The sequence below is a fragment of the Python bivittatus genome, unplaced genomic scaffold (genome assembly GCF_059951505.1).
Source record: "Python bivittatus isolate LINGU-HERP-01145 unplaced genomic scaffold, Pbiv_v1 ctg000220_np1212, whole genome shotgun sequence".
In the NCBI taxonomy this organism is placed as follows: domain Eukaryota; kingdom Metazoa; phylum Chordata; class Lepidosauria; order Squamata; family Pythonidae; genus Python; species Python bivittatus.
The window spans coordinates 16,804,102-16,816,264 of NW_028277048.1; the positions used below are offsets into that span (position 1 = coordinate 16,804,102).

The 12,163-nt window shown below is 44.4% G+C and overlaps 1 protein-coding gene across 1 annotated transcript in view; it reads left to right on the top strand.

The window, feature by feature from the left end:
• Positions 1–639: 639 nt before the first annotated feature.
• LOC103049665 (nuclear receptor subfamily 1 group D member 1-like) overlaps positions 640–12,163 on the top strand; it is a 34,008-nt gene continuing 22,484 nt past the window's right edge. The window contains exon 1 of the mRNA XM_007434121.3: positions 640–1,306. Within this exon, the coding sequence (XP_007434183.1) occupies positions 1,291–1,306 (16 nt within the window). The 5' untranslated portion in view covers positions 640–1,290. The remainder of the gene's footprint in view (positions 1,307–12,163) is intronic.

Genomic DNA, 12,163 nt, shown 5'->3' on the forward strand with positions numbered 1-12,163 from the left:
TTTTCCTAACATATGCACAGAGGCACACCAGACAGCTGTATTTTGACAAATTCAACATGTGTAGCTTTCTTTCACATTAATAATAATAATTGATTAAACCTGTATGCTGCCCAATTGTCAAAGACTCTGGGCGGCTCACAACAAGTTGCTGCAGAAAGCTATGCCCCCTCCCCCCACCCCCGAAGGGGCTGGAGAAAGGGGCAAACCTAAAACCGCCAGGAGATAATAAAACAGGCGCATCTCTGCTTTTTTTTGCAGCGCCCCTACCCACACTTAGCAGAAGTCCCAATCTGGTGCGCCTCCGCTTGGCCCGTTTTCTTGTCCTCGCTGGAGCGCCTGCTTGGCAGCGAAACCCCCGATTCCCTTTTCTGTGTCGACAAAAGCCGGGGCACTGCTGCTCCACGATGTCCCAGCTGGGACAGTGCCAGGCCGCGGTATGTGTGTGTGTGTGTGCGCGCGTCTCCTTCTTCTTCTCCTTCTTCTTCCCCATCCCTTCCCTACCCCAGGCAGGGGCGCGCAGCGAGCTCCGCTTTCTGCTTCTGTCCCTCCTCCCGCCCCGCCTCCTGCCCATGTGCAGCCGTGGAGCTGATGTCATCGCTTGGGCTGCCGGAATGTGTGTCAGTGGGGCAAGCCTTTGATTCTGTCACATGCAGGCTACACATGAGCCAGCCGCTGAGGTACGCCAGATCCTAACTCCCCCGCTCCTTCCTGGCTAGAAAACAGGAGCGAGCAGCTAATCCTGGAGTTGAACCAGCAAAAAACCCACCGCAGCAGGAACGCTCTCCCGCATAGCCTCGAATTAAGGGAAGTGGGTCGGGGGGCCTCGGCCTCAGCCTTTTACCTAGCCTTGCTTCGAAAAGCACGTGGAAGTCGCTGTCGATAGCATAGCGCTGCCCCCGGGAAGCACAATCCATTTTGTAGAGCGCGGTGGCTGAGGAATCGGCAAGCGCGCGCGCGCGCTCACACTCCGTCTCTCTTTCGCTCTCGCGTTCTCTCTCTCTCACACACACACACACACACCCGGCGGGAGAAGAGGGGGAACGGCGCAGAGGATTCCCTCACTGCGCACAGCCGGCTTGCTACCGATCGCCCCCTTTCTAGTTATTTTTGCTCGTTTGGGAGAGCCCCGACCTACCCACGAAAACAAACAAGCGAACCCAGCGCGCAACTCTTCGTTGCCCTCCCCAAGGCGATTTTCCCCCCTTTTTTTGTGGGGGGGGCAACCCGAGAGCCAGGTTTGCACTAACAACGGGAGAACGGCGAAAAGCGAGAGAGAGCGCGAGAGCCAGCATGGATAACAATTCCGGTAAGCCTCCGATTTATCTGCTGCAAACGTTTCCCCCCTCCCCGGATTTATCTTCACGAGATTCCTCAGTTCTTCGGAAGTGGGTTGCTGGGCACGACCAGAGGGAGGGCGAGAGAGGAAATGCGCTAGCCAAGAGGCTTGCTGCGATGTTGAAGGGTGTTTTGTATTTACGTGCCATCACAGGCGTTTTTCACGTTTTCCACCTCTTGCTCGGCTTGCCCACTATCTTCGCCTCAGCTATGCTGTAGATCACTACACCGGAAGGCGCGCTTAAGTCTCGGGTTTAATTCATTTTCCTTTAAAAAAAAGCAACCGCCGAGAAATGCATTCTTTTGCATGAGATTGTTCGCCTTTCTTCGATCGTAAACGTCTTTGCAAATGGGTTCAAAAAAGAGCTTTTGCTATTGATTACCCCCCCCCCCCATCACTACCTCAGCAAGCGGAGGGAGAGGAGCCGGAAAAGCAGTTTCTGTTGATACTGAAATGATTGTTGAAGAGGCGAAGGAGCTACAAACAGCCAGTTGGAGATTTGTGCAATCGATACAAAGAAAGAGGGGACTACTTACTGGTGCAATGCAAATTATTGGAGACTGCGGATCTTTCGCCACTGGGACTGGGCGAGGGACCGGGGGGGGGGGGTGTCGCTGTTCAAAATTGCTTCAACTTGTGTACAATGAAACGGGGTCACAGGGGTGCCGCTGCGTTTGTACCCCTCAGTGCACAAGCGATGTTTGATGGATGGTTCTGGAAAGCCGCTCCTCGTTTTTGCGTTATCCTCGGCTAGAAGAATGGAGAAAATGCTCCGTGCAGCCCGCTGTTTGGTATACAGCTGGCTTGTGTAATTGTGCGTGAGAGGTTAGGTGGGGTCAGTGAGATTGGGCTGTTGCGGAATGTAGGAGAAGAGTTCGCAGTTAATAGTCAAAAACGGGGCGGCGTTGAGGCGAGGAAAGCCCCTGTTTTCACATAAACTAGGTTGCTGGGCCAGTCCAGAAAAAAAACACCTTTTGATATATCGGGGTAAATGATCCGACGCTCTGCAGGAGGTGTGGATTGTAACTCCCCTAAGCTGAGCTCAGAGATCATGAGAATTGTAGTCCAAACCATCCAGAGGACACTAGATTGCTTTCCCTTGTTTACAGAATCACAGGTGAAATCCTGTTTCTTTTCTTTCTTTTTTAACTGGGAGATAATAAGGACAGAATGTGCAACTTCCTATATGGAAAGCCTTACTATTCTGTTACTGCCCGAGTGCTATATTCCTCTGAGTGGAGAGATGGAAGGGGAGGAATGAGTGTCTGGGCAGAATTGAGCATTCTGCTGTTTTAAAAAGGCACGTTTCTGGTCTTTACTGCATTGAAGATAGGTTTTGATGAAATTTCTGCAGCAAGAGGGTGGTCTGAGCAAGTCTCTAAGGAGCCATAGCTTCGTTAATCTGCAAAGCTACTTGGCTGCTAACTTTCCAGAAGCAGAACAGATAGAAAAGTTGGTAGATGCAGATTCAGTATACCTGCATGCTTCATACAGGTGACATTTATCTTTTGTTGCTGGAGATTTATTCCAAAGAATAAAATATTATTTTACTTTCACAATGTTGTTACTCATTTGTGTGTCTGTTTAGTATAGATTACATGCAAACCTGGATTGGCTGCATTAACTTCCATGCAAGGGTGTCTTCCTTGCTGGGTTTCTTAAATTTGCTGCAAAGTTTGGAAACGTGAAGAAGAACTGGGGTAGAAGTCCTCAGCTCTGCTGTCTTTTCAGAGTACAATGCAAATCCTTATGTTCTCTCTCCTGGTACATGATCCCTCAGGAGCTTTTACAGTGCCATGTGGGGAGATCTTTAAAACACTAGAGTGCAACAACTTCCTGGTGCCCCCATCTCCTCCCTCCCCAACCCTGATTGTGTATATTGGTTAAGGTACTGATTGGGATAACCTTGTTTCTCTCACATGTAAGGTGAGGTACTCCTGGGAGACAGATGCTTGCAACAGGAATTGCCAGTGTGAGGGCTCAGAGTGCTTCTGAGAGGAGGTTTGATATCTGCAGCCTTCTATCCTATATCTTAGCTGATCTACTACAAAGGACAAAACTGTGTTCATGGAGATGTTCATGGGCTTGCTGGTCGAGCACCAGTTTTACCTGAGGAAGTTTTAGGGGTCAATCTTTCCACCTCCAGGGAGGATTGGGAAAAAAACCCCTGTTGTCTGAAGTCTTGGAGTTCCCTGCTACAGTAGTTGTGCACTGAGCTGACAATATTGTGAGTGATTTCACTCAGTGACCCAGTTCATACACTGCACTAAGCCATATTTTGGTTTATTTAGTTTTGACTTAAGTGTGTGAACCTAGCCACTTGGTGATTAAGTACCATGGTTAAGCAAACCATGGCTTGGCATGATGTCTGAACCCAGTAAATAATGGGACACAATAATTTGTTTCTATGATCCAGAAATTGTGATTTTCCAATTGCCTGCTCTGCCCTGCTACTACATCATGCCTCTTTAAGCTCTTTGTCATCCTAGGGGGTTCACTGGTGATAATTTCTGGTGACACATTGACATGGCACTCAAGTCCTACAATAGTAAGTGACATCTCAGACAGGTCACATTTGTAGATCTGTGTTAGTGTGCTCTTTGTTGGAGGGCTGTTGTTCAATATTGATTCCTTTGGGGATGTCCCTGTTCTCTCCAAATAGGAATTATGCAAGAGCAGTGATCATCGCTAGAAATTGAATGGGTGCCAGACTCTCCTTGAGGGGGTCAGCTTTTGTATTTGAAGGATTTTCTTCTTCAGGGCATGGCTGGGGGCTGAAAACGTATGTTTCTATACCAACTAATCCTGAGTGGAATCCTCTGACAACACTACAACCCTGGCATCTGCACGTGCCTAAAAATTCTTCCAGTTAATCACAAAGTGACTCACTGAGAAGGAGGAGGCCAAACATAGTTAAATCTGCCTGCAGGGGCCAGGAGTAGTCTTTTGAAGGCTGGCAGAACAGGTCAGGAATGTCCTACCAAAACAGTCTTCGGTGGATTCTATTTATAAGGACTAAGGTTATTCAAGGCAGCCACATCCATCTGCAGCTCAGGGGAAGTTCAGAGTTTGCTCCTTGAATTCCTTTCCTCCCTGGCTGGCCTAGGTATGAGACAGCTTTCTGCTAAGCCAAAAAAGAAAGTTGTAGGAGATACTTCATGGTCAGATAGAACTCTTGGAAGGATACAGTCAACAGAACTCCCACTTTGCCTCCATTCCAGACCATTCTGGGGAATGACCACAGTTCAGTGCTAGGCCATATACCATGTAGAAGGGCTGCAGTTCTCTGCAGGTCGTCCAGGAGTACGGTTCCCAGAGACAGATTTAGGCTAAATTAGCAAAGAGTTGGAATTGGGATATGGCAGCTAATTCCTTGTATTCTGTAAAATAAAGAATTCCGACCCCGGTGGCTGGATTCCTTTGTCAGATACCTTGTGTGGGGACTGAAATTCCTAGCCATCGTTGCTAATGGAATTCTGGGGGAGGATCTGGAAAGTAGTGAGAGAAGAATCTGCAGTGGAGATTCCAGCTGGGAGCAAGTGATCCTAGGACGAGCCCAACCTTCACAGGCAGCTTGGCAAATGAAGCTTATTCACACATAGTAGTTCCTGTGGCATTTATGGTGGCTGTGTTGGTAGAGCACACTGAATCCAAACTACCCAACGATGTGCTAGCCTACTAGATAGTGCAATCACTATGTGGATAATTTATAATTCAGTATGATATGTGAACCCAGAAAATCAGGTTAATGTGGGGATAAACATTCAAGCAAAGACAGCAGTGTTTGTTATTGTAGGCTAAGAATTGGCTGGAAATGGGAACTGGGTACACACTTTGAATTGGGTAAAATTTCAAGCTTGGATAAGTCTTGGATAAGACTTAGATAAGTCTTCCATCTTTATTTTTGACAGTGAAACTGTTCATGCCTTTAAAATCTACATAACAGACAGGAAACAGCAAGCAAAACTCTTGCGTATTCAATTTGGAAAATGGGCATTGCCTATTAATTTCTGGATACCATGGGCCTGTACAACTTACTTCTTCAAGTAGAACAAGAACAATCACACAAATTGACTGAAGGACAAAAACATACATCTGTACAAGAATTTCCCCCCACCTTTGATATCAGACAGGCCCCAGGCATAGTCCTGGCTCCAAAGCACCACTGGTACTGCTGGGAACAAAAAACTCTGGTTGAATGCAGCTTTGGGAAGCGATTCTTTTCACTCTCTCATGTGCCTCCCCATCAGGTAGAATGTGGGTTCTAGCAGGCTTCTCCTTTGCTTTGTTTTCTTGTTGGAGAAACTGATGGCCTGCCAGGCTCCCTGCCCCAGCTTGTGCTTGACCCTCACTAACTGGGGGTGGTGAACTCTGGCAGCTGTTTGTCCTCTGCAGTTGGGGAGGAAGAAGTGTAGGAAGGCAGGCTGTTTTCAGTGCACTAGGAATGGCTTTTGGGTGGGACTGGCAGGTAGTTTGGCTTCAAGCGTCATCTCTTGCTGTGGTGGCTTTTGCTCAGTACAGCACCTCCATCTGAACTGCAGGAGTCAGGCTTAGACTTGTCTTTAGAAACATTGTGTAAATGATTATTTGTTTGCCCCTACCTCCTGCACCTATATGGCAAATCTGGAGAGTTGCCTGATGCATCAAGTGAAGGAGGAGAATGTATGACAGGACTGTAAAAGGAATTGTGGCTGCTTTTTCTCCCATATGAGTGGACAAAAGCTGAGCTTTCAAAGCTGCCAAAAGTGTCAAGGGATGCTGTGCTTAGTGTAACATCCTGTATATAAGTACCACTGGAAAATGGCCTGTCCTGTGAAAAAGTACTGAAAATTAATTCGTGCTTAAGAGGTTAAACAGACCTGGGGGTGAGAGACAGAAAAACACTGTGATGGCAGTGGTTAGCAAATAGATGGGTCTGCAAACTGATATAAGTTGGATTTCAAAGGCACAGAAGCAAATCTTTCTCTCCCCTTCTGTTTCTCATTTGCTCCTCGCTGAAGATGAAACTTTCAAAGCTTGATTCTGCTTTTCGTGGAAGGAGAGACAGCGGGAACAGAAAATGGAAATGAATCTGCCTGTGTATTCTAGGATTTTTGCCTCCCTCTTGAATCCCTATATGTGTCTGTTTGCACTGCACACACAGTAATGGTCAGATCTAGGACCAGCTTCTTCCTCTGGGCTGGCAGTTGCCTATCACGGGTTGATAAAAATCTGGAAATTCTGGAATTAAAAGCATTTTTCTGTTCCTCATCCTGACCCTACTCTGTTGTAATAACAGGTATTTAAGATACAGAACAGTGTCTTATATAGGGTCTATCGTGTAAATAGATTCTTAAAACATTAATGTTAATCCTTTCATGGGTATTAGATACAACATCCCAGTGGATGGAGCTTGGGCTGTGAATATTTGGAGAAGGGTGGTATCTGAATTGTGCTTCAAAATATGCTTTTGGTTCCAGGCTACAGTCTGGAGAATATAATAGCTCCCAACAATATTCAGCCATTTAATGGTGAAATGTTGCCCTTTGCTGACCAGAAGGCACTGCAACTATTAAAGGAAACACATGTTTCATTAAACCATTCCTTCCACCCACCACTACTGCCAGACTGTTATCTGTAGTCTTTTCCTTTTAACAAGGACGTTTTGTTTAAAAAGAATGATCAATTTGAATTGTACATTACAGAAACTGTATTATTCATATGCTATTATTACTGTTCCCAGGTGCCAGAGAAATATTTCTAGCTTTCTGGCCCCAGTATCTTTTGCACCAAAGCTTTGGCACAGAACTCCCTATTGTGCCAAGATATTCCCATTCATTTCAAAGAGTTCTCTGTGTTTTCAGTAGGAACCGTACATAGAACCTACGTGTGTTCAAAACATTGTTTTCTGCATTTGGTATTGTTTGAAGTTTTCTTCCATAGGCTTTTTTATTTTGGGTATACAACGAGGAATCTTCTGCTGTCTTTCCACAATCCATTCAGTTTCTAATAATCAGTGGTTTTCATAGACAGCTTTCCTCTTATGGAGGAAATTAGCTAGTGTTTTGTCCTTTCCCCATAGATCCTTGACCTCTCTGCATGCTCAAAACAACATGCTCTCTCAGAGCTATAGTCTCAGCTAGTAAAATGCAGTAAATGCACTAAGCATTCAGTTCGTGGTTCCACAAATCACATCACAACACATATTTCCACAAATACCATTTTTTTTTTTCTCCTTCTGTTTGCATGTACTATTAGACTTCTGTGTAAATTACAGGGTTTGGGCAGTCAAGGGCATGGATCTCTCTTATTTTCCAGGTTTCATATGAAAATAATCATCTGTTAATTTTTCTTAGCAATTAATTTTACAGCTGAAGCTGGTACTGCAGTTGGTAGGGAGTAATAGATGGAGTACCAGCATATTTAACAGTTGTATGGAAGAGGGAATCTTGATAGCTGTAAGCCACTTCATTCCTTCTACATGAGGCACACACACACACACACATATTCTGTTATTCCCAGGCAAACTATCGATTGCAGCTCCAGCTTCCTCTTAGTAGTAGGGTACGAACAGATTCTTACTCAAAAGGAAATGTTGGAAAATAAGGGTAGTCAATTCTGGGCTTTGTATGTTTCCTATAATCTACACAAAGGGCTCATTCCCAGGAAGAATTCCTCCTTTTCTTTTTGCCTTCCTTAAGCAAGGCCATTGCCTTGTTGATGGTGACTTGGGCTCTTTTAAGCGAGATACTTATCAGAGAGCAAAAATCTCCCTACTTAAGCATCTCCCTTGCCTTTCAAGGCTAGTCCTGGCCCTTAGGATCTTGGGGAGTGGGGATCGGGACAGGGATAGCAGTAGAGGGGCTGAAAAGGCAATTGCTTTCCAGACACTTAGGTTGGGATTGGGGTCCAGTTGTTCACCCAATGCTGTATTGTGCCACAGCATTGGGAAGAACCTTTTCGGCCTTAGACAAAGAGCATGGGACCCCAGAATTTAGTTATACACTTCCTTGTGCTCTGAGCAAGCTAAAGCTTCATAGTATTTGTCCAATAATTTGAAAACCACAGGGCTGATTACATATCTGGGTGCTATGTTGATTAGCCCACAGCCTATTTTCTTGTAAGGATGCAAAAAATGCCCTCTCAAATTGATCAGGGGGAGAGCGCAAGAGATAATGAGAAGTTGGGTGATGGGTGAAATAGGTAATGGCAACAGGCATGCCATTTATGGGTCAGGAATTAGTTGATGTTAAGGTTATAACAACTTGGTTTGCACTTCTGTGCTATCAACTTGTATGGATCACTCAGCATTGTCATGCCTCTTTCGATGGCAGTGTACATTCATGCCCCTTTTTTTACATGTGAGAAACCAACCTAACTGCATTTGAAGATCCTCTTGTTCATTCTGTTAAGTTGGTCTCTAGTCTTTTGTCCCAGCTCCACTGGATTGAAATGAGGATTTTAATATACTATGGGCATATCAGCAGATTGACATTTTCCCAAAATATAAAATGAGGTCAGTGCTTACACAAGAATGGCACCCCCAAAATACAGGTTGCTTGTGATTAATAGCATCACCTGGGGAACATGCTGAGTTCAGTTTTATGAGTAAGTTGGCAAAGTCCTGTTGCACAAAGTTTATATATTTGAGGCATGGTGAGAGCCTGAAGAAGGGAGGAAGAGAAACCTTGAGGGAAAGGTAGGAACCTCTGCCTTAAATATAAATATGAATCCAAGGCAGGCTTGTGATTTGTTATACACTTAGAGTGAGTTAGCATCAATTCTGGGCAAAAAAAAAAAAGTTTTATAAACTGGAAGAGTTGTTTATCAGACAATATTTTTTGGTTTACAAAACTTTCACAGCCTTGTCAGCTTGGGCTCAATGTTTACTTGTCCCAAGTGAACAACGATGTATAAGCCTGCTTTAGTTTCTTATTCCCATTGGAAGTTTGGAAGGGAAGAGATGACCCCTCACCAGATTCTTACAGATAGCTGGTTTTGCATAAAAAATACTCCTCCCTCCCCAGCGTAGAGCCGTGCCACCTCATCCTGCCCTTTCTCTTGTTGTGGGTGACTTTGACCTACTTTTCTGACTGCAGGTGTCAACAGCACTTTCACAGGTGCCAGAGAGACTGAGATCAAAGCTAAAATGTGTTGCAGCAGGCAAGATATGCCAACCTAGGAGCACAAGCCAGCTTGGACTGGGCACAGGCCTACCCCATTTTGAGCTTCTTTGATTCAGTGGAGTAGCTTGTCACTTACCTTTGCAAGAAATGTTTTGGGCTTTGGTGGTATTCAGGCATCAGAGAAAAGCTTTGCTGGAGTGTGAGAGCAGCTGAAGGGAGGTGATGAAAGGAGAGGATAAGCAGACTCTTGCTGTTTTGTTCTTTCTGGCTTGGACTCTTGAGCAAAACACAGCATTTGACAGATGATTAACACTGTTGTATGAAAAGGAGAGACCTTCAAAACTTAATGTAGAAGCAGTGAGGTCTGTGAAGTGCAGCAGCAGGGACTAGAAATGCAAGGCTAAATTTAATTTACAGATACAAGATTGTTTCACTTAGAACAGCAGTGGGGAATGTGTACTTTTACAGATGTTGCTGACCCATCGCCTGCATCTTTGTCTAAGGGCCAGGTTGGCTAAGAGTGCTGGGGGTTTGTAGTTCAACAAAACCTACTTTCTGGCTTAGAATAATCTGTCAGGATTTTGTTACACCAATTTATGCATAATCATAGGTAATAAAGTGTTCGCTATTAGAATATGCTGGGTCTTGTCCAAGGATGAGATTTCGGCCACAATGTCCCTGGTCTCAGATCCCACCTTTGAGCTATTTTGGAAGCTAACCATCAAAAGTCAACTTGATTATTTGTATTCTATAATGCAATAAAACAAATAAAAAAACCTGATTCAAAGGTGCTTGCAGTGAACCTGTTGCCTAGATGATTTTCCCTAGCTGAGTTATACCAGTGAACTTGAAGAACCTCTCTGCTTGTGCTGGGAGCAAGCTGGATTCTGCTGTCTTCGGATTTAAAACAAGCTCAAATATATGTAAGCTAGAGAATGGATTTTCCCACGATGTCATATTGTGGCAGCAGGTCACACACATTACACATGCATAAGACTCTGGGAACTTCTGGCATCTGTAGGTAGGCCTGGGAAAGCCTTATGCTTGCAATTCTGGAGAGCCATGGCTAGTCAGGGCTGCCAGTACAAACTAGGCTAGATGGTCAAACATAGTATAGAATAAATTCCCACAAAACTCATATTTCTAAAGTGTTCCAACTTCTCAGCACTGTGTAGAATAGGTTGGATACAAGGATAGCGCTCTCTCGCTCTTTTTTTTGGAACTTTAATCTGACCTTTAGAGTAAAATACACAAACAATACTGCAAATACTGGATCCTTGGAAACCTAGGTTCTTCTAAAATATGTCACTGGAAGGGTATCTGGCCCTATTAGGAAAACAAGTATCTTTAAGATCACATTTGGTATCCTTATTTCCCAGGCATTCTGGGAGTGTTGCTAAAGATTTAGCAAGCTCATGGATGTACTTTGATTTATTTAACCTACTTAAAGCCAAAAAAGCTGAGCTCCTGCTCCCTCCCATCTCTATTCCACTGATGAAGGAGCGTGCAGACGTTTAAAGTCTGTATGAATCGCTAATGTCTCCTAGCAGACTTCAGCTGAGACATTTCTAGGCTCATGCACCATTGCTGTGTAGTCTTGGTCCCATCTTACAAGGGGGAACATTGCCACCTTCTCCCTAATTGTCACATCCTTCTGTATGATCCAAGGCGGGGGGATGGGATGGACGGGAAAGACTCAGGGCCAGATAAATACCAATTTTTCTTGGCTGACTTAGTTCCAGGCGGTTGGTTACCACTGATCGATGACAAATCTTGATGTGCTGATTTCTCCCCTGATGTTTTGCCTTCCATATGGCAAAGTCCTGGATGCATGCTTGGGAGAGTTTTCTCTCATAAGGGCAAGACTCCTTGTTACTTGCTTAAATTATGTGGAAGAGCCAATATTCTTGATTCATTGCTTTACATGGGACTTTTCATGGGTGGATAGCACCCATGTAGTCTTTGCTATAAGAGGCAGGATTTGTGATGCTTCTTTAGATGCCAAGGCATTTCTCTTGTGTAGAGAAAACACGTGGTACTGGGTTGAACACATATGAGAGGAGATGGATGGGGAAGGATAAAGCTATCTGTGGTAAAGGCTCTTTGCTGCATAGGAAGAAATATGGAATATACTAGGAGAAAAAATGAAATTATTCTTTTTCTAGGGGGGTTCTTATCCCAGCATCCAAACTAAGGGAAGATGAAAAAGAATGCATTTACCTTTGGTACTAGGGTGACAACAATGTCAATTCTTTTTTAGCTAGCCTCAAGAGTTAGAAAAGGCTTTCTGAGAGGTTACAAGGAGGAGGATCTTCTCCACCTTCTAGTAAGCATTCAATCTCATCTTAATATCAGGTCCTTTTGATTTTCTTTAATTTCGTCTGCCACCAGAACAATCCTGTGGTGAAGTTGTTATGAGATATGATATATGACCATTTCATTCCTAGGAGTATTGAGTCTCGAAAAGCATCCAATTCATTCAATTAATCTTTGTTGTTGTTGTTATTTTGGGTGGAAGTTAGCCTCCACTTTGGCTTCCAAATTTGGACCAGGAATTTCTCTATTAAAAATTGGCTGGGGTTGCTTTTTCTATCAATCAGCGAAGTAAGCAAAGTTTGAGTAATTTTTCTTTCCCGTTGAACCGCAGTCTTTAGAGCAAGGAAATAACATATGCGAAGGTCAGCTTCAAAGTGATTCTGATATAAGCGAGCTCAAAATAGGG